Genomic DNA, 20430 nt, shown 5'->3' on the forward strand with positions numbered 1-20430 from the left:
TTCTGTAGCTATTTCTACAGACAGAATTTTGCTGATGGCCTCATTATGGTGTCTCTTAGCAAGTACTTCTGTCTTTGGTATTGGTTGTCCGATTTAGAGGTTTGATAACATTCAAGTTTTCTTTTTGGCAAGACTTTTTCATATGGTGTGTTTTTCCATCCAGAGGCATATAATGTTTGGTTGCCTCTATTTTTTCTAACACCGGTAGCCATGATGATGATGACCTAAATCCACTAGTTCATAAGAGTTGCAAACTCTGAAATTAAAGTTCTATCATCTGTTGACTGAAATACTTCTATAAAGGAAACTTCCGTTTATTTACTATTGGTTTTCTTGTCATCCAGTTAGCATGGAAAAGACAATTCTTCCCCTTTCATTGTCTGTTTTCAAAATCATGAATTTGTTTATGAGCGCCCTTTAATTGTTACCAACTAGTTTTCTTGCACTGTTATGAGTCTACTGTTATTCATGACAGATTTGATATGTTCAGTCCATTAAAGTTATTGCCTTATTGAAGTGCAAATGGTCTCATGTTGGCCTGTGGGAACCTCATCCTGTTGGCCCCCAAGTCGTTTTAACATGTAGTGTTTGATAGGTTCCCTAATATCTCACATGACAAGCTTTTCTAGGCTAACCTTTTACATTTCATGTCCCACACCTGGCATTGGTTGTTTCTGCAAGTAACTAGACAATATTTTTTTTAAAAGTTTCTAAGATGATTCCCACAGGTAGCTTAGAATGAGATCTATTGCTATAGCACTTCTCTCAATTTTGTAGTTAACACTAGGATATTCCCAAATTTTCTAAGTAAATTACCTACTTCCTCAAGCTTAATGACCCATCTAGTTACTAAACATTAAATTTAAACTCATAAGTTTAAATTTTATACTACTTTACTTAAAAAATTGCAAGATTAGTACTCTCGCATGAAGAAATAAATTTCAAAAACAGAAAAACTCTCCAACTGCAATCAACCATCACATTATCATACTTCTTTTCTTTTCTTTTTTTTTAATCTTCTAAGGAAATGAAATAAAATCCACATAAGTCTAGTTCCAGTTTTCATGGACCTATCTTATGACAATTCTCTGAATGCATGGTCAAAAAATGATGGAATGTACTATACACATTTAACAAATAACTGGCAATGAATACTTCTGCAAAACTCACCTTTAAATACCACTACAAAAATAAAAACAGGAAGAAGTTTCCTGAAAAACCAGATGACATTATGAAATATAAGCAAGGCTCTTAAAGTTGAAGTTTGATGATATGATCAATGCTTTAGTAAAACTGACTCCAGATAGGAGGGGAAGATGGCAGTGGAGCAGGAGGACCCTAGACTCACCTCATCCCACAAATACAACTAGATAACTATCAAAGCATACTAATTACCCCCCAAATCAACTTAAACACTAGCACCCCAGACTCACCTCATCCCACAAATACAACTAGATAACTATCAAATCATAAATTACCCCCAAATCAACTTGAACACTGGCAGAACAAACTCCACACTAAATGTAGAGAAGAGGCCACATTAAAGAAGGTAGGAAGTGCAGATATGCGTTTTGGGAGAGAAAAAGATCATGGCCACTGCAGTGGGGAGGGAGTTACAGTAGCAGAGAGGGGTGAGAGACAGACTAGCACACAGGGGAGCACATGGGGAAGATGAATCCCCATAGCAATTGGCTTGGAAAGCAAGAGGACCTGAATTTCATGAGTTTTGGCAACCAATGGGGCTTAAAGCCTAGAGTTTTAAAGATCAGTCTCCTTGGCTCTGGAAGAGCTTGGAGGACATTGAGGTTGTTCTTAGAGAGAAGGCAGGCAAACATAGACATGTGTTTGTCCAAACATACAGCATGGACACAGGAATCTGAAGAATGCCTGGGGCACACATTGGGGAGGTTAGTTGCTCATCTCAGTGTGTCTCAGAGAGGTAGCATTCACAGAGAGACCCCTCTTGGAAAAAGGAACTGGCAGGTGCCATTTCCCTTCCCCACCCCTCAGCAGAAGCACAGGGCTCCCTGCAGGAACCAGCACAGTGCCGAAACTCACTACCTAACTTACGTACACAAACCCTGCCATCTTGCACTCCAGAAGAACCCTCCTTTCCAGTCACACCTGCCTCAGTCCCAATGCAGTGGGCCCCCTACTCCAGAAGACCAGCCTAAACCCTTGCCAACACTGCACCTCCTGACCTGGGAGTTTTGCAAGGCCTCAGTTCTGGTGGTGGTGGTGACAGGTCTCATTTCACAAATAGACCAAAGGACACCTAGTTAAAATGTGCCACATTTAGGCCAGGGACAAACACTGCCCACAACTGGCAAAGAGAACCTCTGCACACCACTGGCCTGAAGGATAAAACAGCCAGGACACAAAAGCAGAGCATATACAGCACACATTGGAGACTCTTTCAGAAGTACCAGGCCCTGAGGAACAAGAGACACTATACTGCAGGGCACTATAGACCTCTCCTTTATAAAGCCATTACCCTTAAGAACAAGAGACATAGCATTCTTAACACAGAGAAACAGGCATGGAGAGTTAGACAAAATGAGAAGACAGAGATTTTGTCCCAAATGAAAGAACAGGACAAGGCCATGTCCAAAGATCTAAGCAAAACAGATATAAGTAACATGCCTGATGAAGAATTTAAAGCAATGGTCATAAGAATACTTACTGGACTTGAAAAAAGAGTGGAGGACATCAATGAGACCATTAACACACAGATAAAGAATAACATAGTAGAGATAAAGGGCTCAATAGGCAAAATGAGCAACATACTTAACAGAAGTAACAGCAGGCTGGAAGAAGCAGAGGAAAGAATTAATGACACAGAAGACAGAGTAATGGAAAGTAATGAAGCTGAACAATAGAGAGAAAAAAAAGGAATTATGCAAAATGAGAACAGATTTGGGGAACTCAGTGATTACAACAAACATAATAACATTTGTATTATTTGAGTCCCAGGAGAGAGAAAAGGGGACAGAGTATTTATTTGAAGAAGTAATAGCTGAGAACTTTCCTAAATCTGGGGACAGAAACAGATATCCAGATCCAGGAAGCACACAGAACCCCTAACAAAATCAACAAAAGCAGATCCACACCAAGACACATTGTGACTAAAATGGCAAAATATAGTGAGAAAGAAAAATAGTAAAAGCAGCAAGAGAAAAGAAGACAGTTATATACAAAGGAAACCCTATACGGCTATCAGGGGATTTTTCAGCAGAAACTTTTCAAGCCAGAAGGGAGTTGTAAGATATATTCAAAGTGCTGAATGAATGGGGCGCCTGGGTGGCTCAGTCGTTAAGTGTCTGCCTTCAGCTCAGGGCATGATCCCAGGGTCCTGGGATCAAGCCCCGCATCGGGCTCCCTGCTCCACTGGGAGCCTGCTTCTTCCTCTCCCACTCCCCCTGCCTGTGCTCCGTCTCTCGCTGGCTGTCTCTCTCTGTTGGGTAAACAAATAAAATCTTAAAAAAAAAAGTGCTGAATGAGAAAAACCTACAGCTGAGAACGCTCTATTCAGTAAGGCTGTCATTCAGAATAGAAGGAGAGATAAAGAGTTTCCCAGACAAACAAAAACTAAACGGTTTCATGACCATTAAACCAGCCCTGCAAGAAATGTTAAAGGGGACTCTTTGAGTGGAAAGGATAGACCAAAAATGACATAATGAAGGTGGGAAACACAAAGCAATAAAAATTAATATATTTGTAAAAAATCAGTCAAGAAACTCACAAAATAAAAGGATATAAAATATGACACCATATGCCTAAAATGTGGGGCGGTTAAGAGGAAAGAATGATTTTAAACTTAAATATCTATCAACTTAATTTAGATTGCTATATACAGAAGATGTTATGTGCAAATCTGATGGTAACCACAAATCAAAAACCAGTAGTAAATAAGCAAAGAATGAAGAGAAAGAAATCCAAATGTACTGCTAAAGAAAGTCAGCAAAACATGAGAATACTAGATAAGAAAGGATCAGAGAAAAACTCCAGAAACAACCACAAAACACGTAATAAAATGGCAATAAATACATATCAATAATTAACTTTGAATATAAATAGACTAAATGTTCCAATCAAAAGACATAGGGTGAAAGAATGGATAAAAACAAGACTCCTCTATATACTGCCTACAAGAGACTCATTTTAGACCTAAAGACACCTGCAGATTGAAAGTAAGGAGATGGAGAAACATTTATCATGCACCTGGATGTCAAAAGAAAGAGTAGTAATATTTATATCAGAAAAAAAAAAAACACCCTAACCAGACTTATCAAAAAAGAAAAGAGAAAGGACTGAAATAAATAAAATCACAAATGAGAGAAGAAAAATAACAATCAATACCACAGAAATACAAAGAATTAGGATATTATGAAAAATGTTGGATGTAGATTTTATTTAAAAATAAAAATCTTTTTAAAAAAGCTCCTATACAGTGAAGGAAGCAATCAACAAAACTAAAAGGCAACCTACAGAATGGGAGAAGATATTTGCAAATGACATATCTAATAAAGGGTTAGTATCCAAAATATATGAAGAACTCAACACCCAAAAAACAAATCATTCAATTAAAAATGAGTAGAAGACATGAACAGACATTTCTCCATAGAAGACATATAGATGGCCAACAGACACATGAAAAGATGCTCAACATCACTCATCGTCAGGAAAATACAAATCAAAACTACAATGAAATATCATCTCACACCTGTCAGAATAGCTAAAATAAAAAATACAAGAAACAACAAGTATTGGGGAGTATGTGGAGAATAAGGAACCCTCTTGCACTGTTGGTAGAAAGGCAAACTAGTACAGCCACTGTGGAAGACATTATGGAGGTCTCACAAAAACTTGACGGTAGAACCACCCTATGATCTAGCAATCACACTACTGGGTATTTACTCAAAGAATACAAGAACACTAATTCAAAGGGGTATATGCACCCCTACGTTAACAATTATTTACAATAATTGTATTATTGGCATTATATATTGGCATATATTGTAAATTGGCATTATTTACTATAGCGAATAGATGAAAGTAGCCCAAGTGTCCACCAACTGATGACCGGATAAAGAAGATGTGGTATATATTACAATGGAATATTATTCAGCCATAAAAAAGAATGAAATCTTGCCATTTGCAATGACATGGATGGAATGACATGGATGCTAAGTGAAATAAGTCAGTCAGAGAAAGACAAATACCATATGATTTTAGTCATATGTGGAATTTAAGAAACAAAACAAGTGAACAAAGGGGAAAAGAGAGAGAGAGAAACAAACCGAGAAAGAGACTCTTAACTATAGAGAACAAACTGAGGGTCACCAGAGGGGAGTGGGTGGGGGATGGGTGAAATAGGTGACGGGGATTAAGGAGGGCACTCGTCATGATGAGCACTGGTGATTAAAAAAAAAAACACCACCAAAACTTAAAAAAATTCACTGCAGCCTTCCCACCAAAGTAAATAGGGAGACATCGGTGTTGCCGATGGGGGTTTAATATTACAAACCAGGAGTGGTCTTGAGACCTAACCTGGTATTTGGTTAGAACTGCTCTGAGGATTTTCAGGCCACACTTGCCATATGGCAACCTGGCATCTCAACCAAAATCCCTCCAAGGTATTTAAACCATTGCTTGAGGCAATCTTAGTTTGCACATCTAAGTCCCTATGGTCACTTCCCCACAGCGACAGACGACTGCCCTGTTACATGGCAGGATTAACAGGAGGCCAAAACGCAGGTTTAAATGGCCAACCAAGGTAACGGTATCAGTCTCGTGGCTGGTATTCTAGCCTCTTCTTTTTCATGGCCCCAATTTTTTGATTTGAGACTTACTTTGTTTTTTAAAATTTTAAGTCACTTTACATATTTCTTGGAAAGTGTTAGGTAGGATATATGGTAAGAGTATAAAAAATCTTTAGGACCAAAAGCAGTGCAAAAAATTGGTGTTAATACTAAAAATGTTCCCAAGTATACTGGAAAAACAAAGTAATTCTAGTTAACCGATTTATTCACTTACCTCTAATTCATAGCCAGGTTCACAATGATAAATAATTGTGCTTCCAAAACTGTATTTACTGCCAAACACAAACCCATGTTCTGGACTTTCAGGTTTCCCACAAGAAACTGGACTGCAGGATTCATCAGAAAACGGTGGCTCCCAGGTGCCATCGAGCTAAATAACAAATGACAGATTAGAAATTACATTTAGGAATTAATACATATGAATGAAGACATTTGCAAATATTGGCATAGAAGAATAATCCCCAAAATGATGGTCAAAAGAACCTAGAAATTGGTTCTACTTCTGACACATATTATCTGTGGCCTTAAAAAACACACATTAATTATTAGGTGGCCTTATTAGTTATCGCTGAACAATTTTAGACATTTCTCAGACATCTAAAACAAGCATTTTCTTCCTAATAGAATCCTTAAAAACTCAAGAACACCAAGAAGTATGCTTTCATTCTGATGAAGGAGGACTGGAAGGTTGACACAAATATTCCATGACTGATACCAATGCGCCCTTACATTCTGCTTTACTTCCCCACTGCCACAGTCAGAGTTAGCATCTTTCAGCCTTCTATTTGGGTGAAGTGAGGCATACCCAGATGTTTCCTTTGAAGATTATTATTCTCTTGCTAATATTTTCCTGTTTTCTTTGAGGAAATAGTGCATGAGCTGGATAACAGTCTAAAACAGGACATTTATTCCACATATGGGACAGAATTAATTTTATATATACGTCTGCCTCATAATTAACCATTCCCCTAATGTCAGAAATATAAGTTGCTTCTAATTTTTCAATACTGTGAATAATGTTTCAATACATATATCTTTCTGCATAAACTATTCTGGGAATTACTATTAGCTTTTAAAAACTATGTAGTATTGGTTTCTTTTGATATATCTGGGATCTGTTTTGGCATATTTTAATTTTTCCCTTTATGGTTACTTCATTAAATCAGAATAATTTGTTTACTAATGACTCCTTTCTCCATGGATTTCTGATGATTCCTTTATGAGGATATACTTTTGATTTATTTCTTCCATTCCACTCATTTTCCTGTCTGCAGAAGCTATACCAGCACCACACTGATAGGACCTCTGTAATTCTGTAATAGGTCTTAATTTCAGGAAGGGCCAGGTCTCCTTCAGTAGTCAGTCTTCAACATTCATATTGATCTTCTCATCCATTTATTTGTTCTATGAAGTACAAAATCATTTTGTTGTATCAAAATAAAATATTTCTAGGCTTTGAACATAGTTTTGGACAATTTCTGCATTTAAACATAGAAAGGGTCTATTCCACCTTTCAGACCAAAAGTCAACCTAAAACTCAGTTGAGGATGAGGGGTCATACCTTATGTGGGGAAAATAATGAGGGTTGTCAAAAATAAATTACTGAGTCAAAAAAAAAAAAAAAAGAAAAAGAAAAACCAGAACCAAAACCAAAAAACCCACAGTTACCAATACAACAGGGTCCTACAGGACACTTGGAGGAGCACACAGTTGTCCACACACCCAACCCGGAGAAGCTCCGGGAGAATGCTGAATTAATTCCCTAAGCATGGTGGCACAAACTTCCTGTAAGCTTATTTCAAACAGCCCAGGGTCTTTGAAAAAGTTGCCCCTCAAACTGCTTCAGCTCTAAATCCAGGAGGGACCATCTGGAATGATACCGATTGTGAGAGCGTGGTGACTCTGACAGTCATCTGACCTGCCTCCTGCGATGTTCCTGCGTTCAGGTCTGGTAGCAACAAATCATCGAGTATGCATGACTTATAAATGGAAAACTGGGAGGACTGTGAAATGGTTCTTGAGTCCCTACTAACCGTCAGGCATGTATAAACATAAAATAATTTAATCCTTCCAATCACAGATTTACAAATCAAGGGGGAATAGGTCATCGCAGAGCCTGCCAATATTTGAGATGGAGTTCAAAGGGATGTTTAAGGTGAAAGTCATTTCTATACCATGCCGCCTGTCCCCCCTTTCAACTCCTTCCTCCCCCAACTCCAGCAACAGAAGAATGTACAATAACTCATTTTATTTTTCCTTCTCTGGTCCATTTTATGGAAGGTAGGAGAAGGGGATGTGCTAGGGATATCTGCTCTCTAGGGTGCTGATCTAGGCATTTCCCCCCATTTACTCTCTGGTTTCTCATCCCGACCACGCAAGACACATATTGTTATACACAGTTTTTCAAATAAGGAAACTGAAACTCAGACATTTTAAGTGACTTTCTTAAATTCACACAAGTAGTAGGTAGCAGAGACAGGATTTGATCTAAGTGACTGTTTGTTTCTGCGACCTCTGCTTTTTCTACTAAAACTGGAAACATTTAATATAGGTCAGGGCTCATTTCCCACACAAGGATACTCTTTACCATGTTTACGTGTAGGCCACCTGACTTATGGTTAATTTTTCATGAATATTTTGTTATAGATGTTTTAGCATTCTATCTCAATTTGGCACTTTTCACCTACTCTTGGCATTTTCTAGTTTAAAATGGGAATATTGAAAAGAAAGATATGTTTTATAATATTTCTACCATAAAACTCCTCAAATTTGATACAATTGGAAACTTGAGACCTTTTTTTTTTCCTTTTCAGGATAGGAAGATACTGCTGTAGACCCCCCCACACACACACACATTTAATATATATAAATGAGTTATACGTACACGTTCTAGGACAAAGAATCTTACCTGACACCTTGATATGTTAACTCCCTTATAGATATACCCTTCCGCACATGACACAGAAACTTGCTTATTCACACTGAAATCATCCCCATGAACACGTATATGTGTTATATTTGCTGGAAGAGGACATTTTTTAGGGCTGCAGAATATTCTCTCGGGAAACCAATGACCATCTTTCTGACAGGTGAATGTATCTATATCTGTATCCATCACATAACCTTCCAGACATCTGCAATGGAAAAGCAAAATAAATGCCTTAAAGAGAGTACAATATAGTTGGTGACTTATTCTTGGATTTAAGATGCTATTACAAAGCTCAGTAGACATTTAATGTGATATACTGAAACTGATTAGAATGTCAAGGGAATGACATTGCCGTGAAAAAACACCAACCTAACAATGACAAGCAGATTAGTCCTTAGCTGTCCACATTAAGGATTAGCCAAGCCTAAAGCTGATTTACATGTTGTTGACATTATTTACCCTTGTTGCGGATAATATCAACATCAAACTCACTTTTATTCTGAAACAGATAACAATTCAAAAAATTCTAGACAAAGTGCAAAATAGACTCAGATACTAATAAGAATATAACATAATATTTATTATCTACTTTGTGCCAAGCACTGTTCTAAATCCTTTATATAGGGTATTTCTTTTAATCCTGAGTAGTAGATACTATTATGTAACAACAGAATGGTATTCAAACTCAGATCAACCTGGCTCTAAAATACTCTATGATTTTTAAAATTCGCATTTATTTATTCAGCAAATGTTTCTACAGCACTTACTAAATTCTAGTCACTATTCTAAGTGCTCAACAAATATTAATTCATTTAATTCTCATGTCAACCCTATGAGTAGGTATGATTATCATCTTTATTCCCATTTGGCAGATGATGAAACTGACATCAGAGACACTAAATAACTTCCCCAGAAAGTGACAGAGATGAGATTTCTGCCTAGGAACTCTGGTTCTAGAATCCATGCTTTCACTACTATACTACCCTGCCTTTAAAATTTTTTTTTTAAAGATTTTATTTTTATTTATTTGACAGAGAGAGAGACAGCCAGTGAGAGAGGGAACACAGGCAGGGGGAGTGGGAGAGGAAGAAGCAGGCTCCCAGCAGAGGAGCCTGATGTGGGGCTCCATCCCAGGACCCTGGGATCAGGCCCTGAGCCGAAGGCAGATGCTTAATGACTGAGCCACTCAGGCGCCCCTACCCTGCCATTTAAATTAAACCACTTAGCTAATTAACATTTATTAGGTGGATATTTTTTTTTAAATGTCACATATCATCAGGCTAGATAGGAGTCACAGGCTTTGCAAACTTGTAATCTGTTCAGTACAAGTAAAGATCTGAAACCTAACCCACACACGACAAGACATAATTAACGGGGAGCTCTTGAGAAGCAGGTGATTTTGTGATTTCTCAAAATCTCTCACACATCAACATCTGAAGACAAAGTTGAAAATGTATTTCAAAAGCAAGGGATCATTTTTGTTTTTCTTCTCGGTGTATTATCACCTACTCTTCAGCTTTCTTATCAGTGATGACCCTCCCTTGGGTCTCTTCCTTACTGCCATTAGGAGCAAATGAAAGTAGGGCTAAAATGTCCACAATAGACATGCTTGAGAAGAGTAACTGAATTATTAAAATCTAAGAATCCAATAGGTGAAGGATAACCCATAATCCCTTCAGAGACGTGGATAAAATCTAAATCGATTTGGAGGGTTGAGATATCTTATGGGCATTTATTCCAATAAAAATTTAATCTATAAATTTATTCCATATTCTCTTATTCTTTTTAATAATGCATTATAGATAACTTTACAGCAAAAAAATCACTGTGCATTAAAAAGCTTAGTTTGTTCAAATAGCATAGGTTGGAAGTCTACCTAAGATATCTTCCTATATATACTGATCAATGAAGGTATGTGCTTTTTGACCTGAATTCTTCAGCTTTTGACTTATTTCCCCAAAATTTGTTTGTAGGAATATAACCATAAAGTGGTATCATAAAGAAATTTACCAGCATGATGTTTAAAAGAAAAAAGAGCCTGGTGACTTAAGAGATACAAAAGCCAGCTAGAGATCTCACTGTTTCATGAAAGGTCAACAGACTATGATAATCATGATAATTATAATTACGGACTACAATCTGAAAATCTGAAGTTTATTTTTTTGTAGTCAATGGATTTCTAAACAATTATGAACAGAATAAGGCCAAGCACTAGAAGCTTCAGTTTTGGGGCGCCTGGGTGGCTCAGTCAGTTAAGCGTCTGCCTTCGGCTCACATCATGATCCCGGGGTCCTGGGATCAAGCCCTGCGTCAGGCTCCTTGCTCTGCCGGGAGCCTGCTTCTCCCTCTGCCTGCTGCTACCCCTGCTTGTGAGTACTCTCTCTCTCTCTGTCAAATAAATAAAATCTTCAAAAAAATTAAAAAAAAAATAAAAGCTTCAGGTTTTGGAGAGCAGTCCAGAGATGGTATTTTCTCAATTACCTTCATTTTTAACCTAGCACTTTTTATTTTACAATCCTCCTGTCTGCACCCTTTGGAGACTCTAGAGCCATGGTCTTACCTGAGTTTCACTTTACTTTCAAAAGTGTGTGCCTCTCCAGTTGCCACTGCATTGGCGACAGATGGTGGGGGTCCACAGGACAAGGGCTCACAGACTGGAAAAGGCTGGCTCCATGTCCCTTTCTCTGTACAAACCAGATCTGAACTGCCTTGTATGACATACCCAGATCTGCAGTTGTAAGTTACCACATTTTCCTCCAAAGAGCCACTCTCACTGATGAATGCATTTGGTATTGTTGGGGGAGACCCACAAGAAGCGTGTTTACAGTATGGGAAGTCAGAACTCCACTGGCCATTGGCTTCACAGGTGATTTCAGAAACTCCGTGGAGCCTGAAGCCTTTGAAGCACCGGATCCGGGCTACCTTCCCGCAGCCAAAATCTGTCCCATTGGCAGCTCCATTTTGAATTACTGGCGTGGAACAGCTGCAAGGCAGACAGGAAGGTGGGCTGCCACTCCAGGAGCCATTGGAAAGACACCTTCTTGAAGGACTTCCATGGAGCTTATAACCAGGAAAGCACTGGTACTGCATATGCCCCCCATGGGAAAAGGAGAAGCCATGAGAAAAGCCATGGGGAAGATCTTCAGGAGGGCCACAGTTGACTGGTTTACAGAAAGGAAACTCTGCATCCCAGTTGCCATCGGACTGACAGGTGAGTTTGGGAGCACCATGCAACACGTAGCCTTCCAGACAGTAGAACACCACTTCCTTTCCAAAGCCATAGTCCAGGCCACCCATCACTCCATTTGCCACCTGCGGTGGGGTGGGACATCTGACAGGCACACAGATGGGAGTGGCTCCACTCCAACTTCCATCAGCAAGACAAACACGACTCCTGGCTCCCTCAAGTAAGAACCCTACATTGCAAGTGTACTCAACCTCTTTCTGGAATGTATATTCATTTCCTTTCACCTGGCTATTGGCTGAGACTGGAGGTGACCCACAGTCCACAGGAATGCAAACTGGCTCATTCTCATCCCAATTTTTATTTTGTTGGCATGTTCTCCTCTCAGGGCCATTCAACACAAAGCCAGGATGACACTCATAGTACAACACACTCAGGTATGTGTAGTTGTTTCCTTTGATGGAACCATTCATAACTGGATTTGGTGTTTTGCATGAAATGGCCTCACACCTCGGGGAAGTACCACTCCATTCTTTACTCTGCAGACAAAATCTTACGTCGGAGCCCAGCAGAATGTGTCCAGGTTTGCAGCTATACTGCACAGCATTGCCCATGGTGGTCTCTGTAAAATGCAAAAAGCCATTTTCAGGAGCAACAGGCAAGTCACATTCAATTGAAATGCAGGCTGGTGCAGTGCCGTTCCAAGTGCCATCTTCCTGGCACATCAGCATAGGGCTCCCTAACAGTTCATATCCTGGGTTACAGGTGTATGAAACAATGCTGCCATACAGAAAGTTCCCTGAATGTGGAGTAGGAGATCCTTTTGTGCTTTCCCTAGTTTTAGCCCTTGCTATCAGATGAGAAGGAGGGCGAGGAGTCAGATATGTAACTTCCATCATATCTTCTTCTTCTTCAAAATATTCCGGACCGTCTCTGACCTTAGTACATTCTCCAAAATCAATATGAGGTGGGAGACCACAGTCTATGGGTACACATGTCGGTACGAAGCTTGACCATCCTGACTCTTCACAGGTCTGCATGGCATGACCAGCTATCTGGAACCCAGGTAAGCAGCTGTAGATGATCATGGCCCCATAGCTGTCATCTGCACCTTCTACAAAACCATTTTCGATGGGTTGTGGGGGGTTACAGTGGATGGCATCGCATGATGGGACATCCACATCCCAATCACCTGTCTCCAAACAAGTCAAGGCTTTGGGACCTTCCAGCCGGAAGCCTCGGTCACAGGAGTATGTGATGGTTTGCCCATAGTGTAGGCTTGTGTAAGAGAATTTGCCATTTGAAATCTCCTTGGGCATTGGGCATTCAATGGGTTTACAGATGGGTTTTCCTCCAAGCCAGTGACCATTTTCTCCACAAAGGATGGTAGTATTTCCCACCAACTCAAAGCCGGGCTTGCAGGTATAGAGAGCTGTGCTGAGATAGGCAAGACCTTGTACATCGATGATGCCATGGAGAATTTCCTCAGGGTGGGGACATTCCACGGGGACACATTCTGGCAGTGGAGAACTCCAGGTACCATCTGCTTGGCAGGAGGTGGTAGGATCCCCTCTTAGGAAAAATCCATCCACGCAAGAATACTTGACAGTACTTCCAAAATGAAGAGCAGAAGGAAGAGCAGGGACACCAAAGGAAATGAGGGGAGGTGGGAGGCAAAGAACCATCTTACAAACAGGAAAAGAATCATTCCATTGCTGTGACGGCAAGCATTTCAGGACAGAGGGCCCCTGAAGGGCATGTCCTTCTTTACAAGAAAATGTCACCACTCCTACTTCGGTAGCTAACTCCTTCAGGACGAGCTGGTTTTCCAAGAGGGGAGGCTCTGGGCACTTGGCAGGCACGCACTTCTGGTTTGGTTTCTTATTCCATTTGCCAGATTTCTGGCATGTCCAAGAATTATCACCAATAAGCTCATAACCCTCATTACAGAAAAACTGAACCTTGGATCCTACTTGAAAGTTTTCTCCTTTCACATAGCCGTTCTGGACCAGTGGGGGGTTTTCACAGTAGAGAGGGACACACAGCAGAGGGGATTCACTGTGCCAGTGGCGATTGGCTTGGCAGACAAAAACAGGACTTCCAACTGACTTATAGCCTGGATTACACTGATATCTCACTTCGCTCTCAAAGATCCTGCCAGTTGTATGCTGTATAACAGGGAGAAAACAATGAAGTATGATTTGTACATCAATATAATTGACTAAATACATTGAATAATAATACAAAAAATAGACTAAAGTATCTACATTAAAACGAATCAGTTAAGACATAAGCATGTAAGGATTTATGTTTTTTTTCATTAGGTCTATTATACTTTTAATAAGTGAAAGGGACAAATTAGGTAATCCCTCTTGCAGAAGTGTTTACCATAGGGCTAAGCCTATAATAAGTAAAAGATCGACAGTTTTAAATTGATGATTTGGTAGACTGCTCCCAAAACTTATAAATGTACTTAGTAAGTTCAAAAAAACCTTGCTCACCAAAGCAATGCTGTAGTTAGTTACTTTAACCACAGAGAAGGAAACATACACATACAACCTACATTTACTTGTCAATGTCAAAAAAAAAAAAGCAAAATATTTTTCATGGTTATATTCCTAAGAGTACAAAGCTTTGTGTTCATTCTTAACATACTTTTAAAAATTGCTGCTATGAAGATGGGAAATTAAAAAGCAATATTTTATCTTTAAAGCAAAAAGTTAATATTCGTGATCTCAACATTTAAATAAATAAGTGACTAATACGACAACAGGTCATTTTTGGGCAGTACCAAAGATGAATTAGTTATGAAAATGTTAAGAAGATTATCATGGCAAAGTCTAGCCTGCACACTATAGTGAACTTCTTGTCCTAGTGGACGTAATTATTTGTTTTGTTTACTTATTCATTTCTTGGGTACCCCCCCCCACATAAGCAGCATGCCATCACAGACCTAATCTGTACTGTTAAATACTAGCTCTCCAATGCTCACCTGGCACCTAGTAGGAGCTCCAGAGATATTTGTTACATGAACAAAGGAAGAAAGCCTCCTTTCCTACACATACTCTCTTCCAATGGAACACTGCTACATTGGAGCAAAGGTGTTAAACAGAAGGTATTTACTGTTGTTTTAGATTATAAAGGAGCAAAGGTATTATGTATGTGTGGATTTTTACATAGTGCTTAATTAGAATACTGTCTCTTTAAAATAGCCCCTCATTTGGGGAAATAGATTAGGCACATATTAACGTGAAAGGAGAAGATGTATGGATCTGACAGAACCCTTTGTCCCCGTGAAACTAGCTTAAGGTCTAGCTTAAGGTCCGCTGAGAGAAAACCGTAAAAACTGCATTATAGTGACCAGATGATTCACCCCATTTTTTGACTAAAAATTAGAAATGATACCAGGTTTCTCTAGGTTCCATTAGACCTTGATTTCTATCAAATATACATCCATCTTGGACTAACTTCCTCTATAAAGGAAAACAATAGTGTATTAAAATAGGTTCATTCTAACTTCTCAGTTAGGGCTAAGGTATTGCTACAAAGCACTTCAAATGACTACACGCCAGCAGAAGGTAGGAAGCTATATATTAAAAAGACTACTAATCTCTATCAACTTCTCTCCAATATTCACTACCTATAGGTTTAGCCACTTCTGTTTTTCAACAGTTAATCGGTTCGGTGTCCTGCTTCTGAATCCCAGGTTAGCCACAGGGGGCTGGCTGTCAGTGATGAAAGCCATGGACCACTCGCTCATGAGTCTCTTACCTCCAGAAAGCCATTCTCAACCTTAGGTGGTTCATTACAAGACACAGGGTGGCATGTGGGTGTGGGGCTACTCCACTGTCCTGTGGCTTCGCAGGTGCTCTTCTTCTCCCCTTTGATGTAGAACCCCTTGTTGCAGCTATAAGCCACCATGGCCCCAAAACTGTAGTTTGATCCACTTGCATAGCCATTCATGATGCTTGGTGGCTCTCCACACCGCACGGGGATACACTGGATGGACATGGGGGAAGGGCTCCACTGCCCACCTCTCAAACATTCAATCTTTGCTGAGGTGTTCAGTACAAAACCTTCTGTGCATTTAAAGCTCACGACTGACCCTGCTGCAAATTTTGCTTTGCTCACAGATTCTAAGATGCTATAGGAAACAGATGGGGGTTTTTCACAGAAATGAGCTATACAACGGGGCATGGCCTGACCTTCTGGGGGAACCCACTTGCCCTGGGCATTGCAAAAGAGCTGGGAATTGTCTGCCAGGCTGTAACCATCTGAGCAATAGTAGAAGGCAATGTCTCCAAATAACCGATGGGCAGTCTCTGGAGAGGCGTGTTCCACGTTGGGGGGTTCATCACAGGAGACAGCCAGACACTGCTGGTTACTTCCATTCCACTTGCCATTGGCCAGGCATTCAATAGTGTCAGGACCAGCAAGGGTATAGCTATGAGATTGGGAGGAAAGGAACAATAACTAAGTACAATATTTGAAAAAAAGGTGTTTGCATCTTCACCTATTCTGTTTTTATTTTTTTTTATCTTTCCGACAATGACTACCTTTAATTGTTATTCTTTAAAATAATATTTATTAAGATGGAGGTGTAGTAGGAGAACTCTACAGGCTCGTCTCATCCCTCAAACACAACCTGATCATTATCAAATCACTCTGAATACTCAAGAAATCAACCTGAGGATGGACAGAGCAAACTGCACAACCAGAGGGAGAGCAGAGGCCAAAACAAGGAAGTGCAGAGACATGGTGTGGGGGAGAAACGGACTGCAAGTGCTGCGGAGGGGAGGGAGCCCTGGTCTCACACAAAGGTGAGAGAAAAAGCAGTGCTGGGGGCATGCACACAGAGAACACTTCCCCTCAGCCATTGGCTGGGAAAATGAGAGGGGCTGATTTTCGTGAGTTTTTGCAACTGGGGCTTGAAGACTGGAGGTTTAAAGGTTGGCAGGCTTGGCTGGTATACAGACCTGAGGTGCTACCTTACTCCTGGAGGGAAGGCAAACAAGCAACCCCGGGGGGTGGGGGGACAGCTCCATCTGAGCAATGCCCAGGTCACTTGGGGAGACCGTTTGCTCTTCTTAGACAGCATCTATGAGAGGTGGCATTTGCAGAGTTGCCTCTCCAGGGACAGAAGAGCCAGCGGGCACCTTTTCCCCCGCCTGGCCCTCAGCATAAAGGTAGAGCCACTGCAGTTAACAGCACAGCATGACACTGGCTGCCTGACCTGCTTACACCAGGTACCAAACCCCTGTGCTCTGCCAGGACTGCCCTTCCTGGACAAATGTGCCTCAGTGCCAGCGCGGTGGGCCCCTTCTGCAGAAGACCAGCAGAAACCCCTGTCCACACCATGTTTCCCAGCCAGGGTTCTGTGAGGCTTCAGTTCTAGTGGCAGTGGTATTAGGTCTCATTTAACAAGCAGAGCAGAGCACACCTAGTTAAAACTCGCCACACTCTGGCCAAGGATCGAACACTGCCCACTGCAGGCCAGGAGGACCTCTGCAGACAACTGGCCTGGAGGACAGAGCAGTCAAAGCCCAGCAGCAGAGTGCACACAGCACTCCCTAGAGACACTCCCGGAAGTGCCAGGCCCTGGACATTACATGACCACTTCTTCAAAAAACCATTACTCTCAAAAGCAGGACACATAACAGGCTTTTCGAACACACAGAAAAAGACAGAGACTTAGACAAAATGCCAAGATGGAGGAATTCATCCCAAATGAAGCAACAAGATAAAGTCTTGTTGACAGAGATCTAATTGAAACAAATATAAGTAATATACCTGATGGAGAATTGAAAGCAACCATCATAAGGATACTCCCTGGGCTAGAGAGAAGAATGGAAGACTTTAGGGAGGCCCTTACCACAGAGATAAAAGAGTTAAAAAAAATCAGTCAGAAATAAAAAATGCAATAACTGAAATTGGAAACAGACTGGATGTTGTGAACACAAGGCTGGAAGAAGCAGAGGTACAAATCAGTGATATAGAAGATAAAATTATGGAAAATAAGGAAGCAGAACAAAAGAGAGAAAGAATTATGGATCGTGAGAATAGACTTAGAGAACTCAGTGACTCCATCAAATGTAACTATATTCATGTCATAGGAGTCCCGGAAGAAGAAGAGAGAGGAAAGAGGGCAGAAAATTTATTTGAGGAAATAACAGCTGAAAAATTCCCTAATCTGGGGAAGGAAACAGACATCTGGATCCAGGAGGCACAGAGAACTCCCATCAAAATCAACAAAACCAGGCCACCATCAAGACATATTGTAATTAAATTTGCAAAATATATCATAAAGACAAAATCCTAAAGCAGCAAAACAAAAGAAGTCCCTAACTTACAAGGGAAGACCCATAAGGCTAAATGCAGATCTCTCAACAGAAAGTTGGCAAGCCAGAAGAGAGTGGCATGATAGTCAATGTGCTAAATGAGAAAAATCTACGGCCAAGAATACTCTATCCAATGATAGCAAGACTATCATTCGGAATAGAAGGAGAGATAAAGAGTTTCCAAGACAAACAAAAACTAAAGGAGTTTGTGACCACTAAACGACCCATGCAAGAAATATTAAAGGGGGGGGCGCCTGGGTGGCGCAGCGGTTAAGCGTCTGCCTTCGGCTCAGGGCGTGATCCCGGCGTTATGGGATCGAGCCCCACATCAGGCTCCTCTGCTATGAGTCTGCTTCTTCCTCTCCCACTCCCCCTGCCTGTGTTCCCTCTCTCGCTGGCTGTCTTTATTTCTGTCAAATGAATAAATAAAAAAAAATCTTTAAAAAAAAAAAGTGAGGGGTGGAGAAACATTTATCATGCAAATGGATGTCAAAAGAAAGCCAGAGTAGCTATACTTACATCAGACAAATTATGTTTTAAACCAAAGACTGAAACAAGGGATTAAGGGCACAATATCATTATAAAGGGGACTATCCAACAAGAAGATCTAGCAATTGTAAACATTTATGCCCCCAACATGGAAGCACCTAAATACATAAAACAGTTGATGACAGACATAAAGGAGCTAATTGATAATAATACAATAACAGTAGGGGACTTTATTAAAGTTACTCCACTTACATCAATGGACAGATCACCCAAACAGAAAATCAACAGGGAAACAATAGCTTTGGATGACATACTGGAATAAACGGTTTTAACGGATGTAGTCAGAACATTCCATCCGCAAAATACACATTCTTTTCAAGTGTATATGGAACATTCTCCGGAACAGATCACACATTAAGCCATGAAATAAGCCTTAACAAATTCAGAAAGATTGAAGTCATACCATGCATCTTTTCTGACCACAATGCTATGAAACTAGAAGTCAATCACAAGAAAAAATCTAGTAAAACCACAAATACGTTGAGGTTAAATAACATGCTACTGAACAATGAATGGGTCAACCAGGAAATAAAAGAAGAAATAAAAAATACAGGGAAACGAACAAAAATGAAAACACATCGGTTCAAAACTGTTGGATGCAGCAAAAGTGGTGGTACTAAGAGGGAAGTTTACAGCAGTACAGGCTTACCTCAAGAAGAAAGAAAAATCTCAAATAAACAACCTAACCTTACACCTAAAGGATCTGGAAAAAGAACAACAGCAAAAAAACCTAAAACCAGCAGAAGGAAGGGAATAATAAAGATTACAGCAGAACTAAATGATACAGAAACTAAAAAAAACAGTAGAACAAGATCAATGAAACCATGAGCTGGTTCTCTGAAAACCCCTAGCCAGACTTACCAAGAAAAAAAAAAAAAGAGAAAGGACTCAAATAAATAAAATCACAAATAAGAGAAATAACAACCAACACCACAGAAATACAAACAATTAAAGAGAATACTATGAAAAACTATATATCAACAAATTAGACAACCTGGAATAAACGGTAAATTCCTAGAAACATATAAATTACCAAAACTGAAACAGGAAGAAATAGAAGACTTGAACAGATAGATAACCAGCCAAGAAGTTGCGTCAGTGATCCAAAACTCCCAACAAACGAAAGTCCAGGACCAGATGGCTTCCCAGGTGAATTCTGCCAGACATTTAAAGACCGGTTAATATCTATTCTTCTCTAACTATTCCAAAGAATAGGAAAGGAAGGAAAACTTCCAAATTCATTCTATGAATCCAGCATTACCCTGATACCAAAACCAGATAAAGACTCCACTAAAAAAGAGAACGACAGGCCAATATCCCTGATGAACATGGACGCAAAACCTCTTAGTAAAATCCTAGCAAATTGAATCCAACAGCACATTAAAAGAATCATTTGCCATAATCAAGTGGGATTTATTCCTGGGCTGCAAGGGTGGTTCAATATTCACAAGTCAATCAATGGGATACAGCACTTTAATAAAAGAAAGGATAAGAACCTTCCAATAAATACAGAAAAAGCATTTGACAAAGTGCAACATCCACTCATGATAAAAACCCTTAACAGAGCAGGGTGAGAGGGAGCACACCTCACATAATAAAGGCCACATA

General features: G+C 40.1%; 1 protein-coding gene across 1 annotated transcript in view; it reads right to left on the reverse strand.

Moving 5' to 3' along the window:
* Positions 1–20430, reverse strand: part of SVEP1 (sushi, von Willebrand factor type A, EGF and pentraxin domain containing 1) — a 186264-nt gene that overhangs the window by 23755 nt on the left and 142079 nt on the right. Inside the window, exons 37-40 of the mRNA XM_040631696.1 lie at positions 15707–16379; positions 11312–14103; positions 8731–8956; positions 6037–6192 (exon numbers count right to left, since the gene is read on the reverse strand). Coding sequence (XP_040487630.1) covers positions 6037–6192; positions 8731–8956; positions 11312–14103; positions 15707–16379 — 3847 coding nt within the window. The remainder of the gene's footprint in view (positions 1–6036; positions 6193–8730; positions 8957–11311; positions 14104–15706; positions 16380–20430) is intronic.

Source organism: Ursus maritimus, unplaced genomic scaffold (assembly GCF_017311325.1).
Source record: "Ursus maritimus isolate PB19 unplaced genomic scaffold, ASM1731132v1 scaffold_17, whole genome shotgun sequence".
Classification (NCBI taxonomy): Eukaryota; Metazoa; Chordata; class Mammalia; order Carnivora; family Ursidae; genus Ursus; species Ursus maritimus.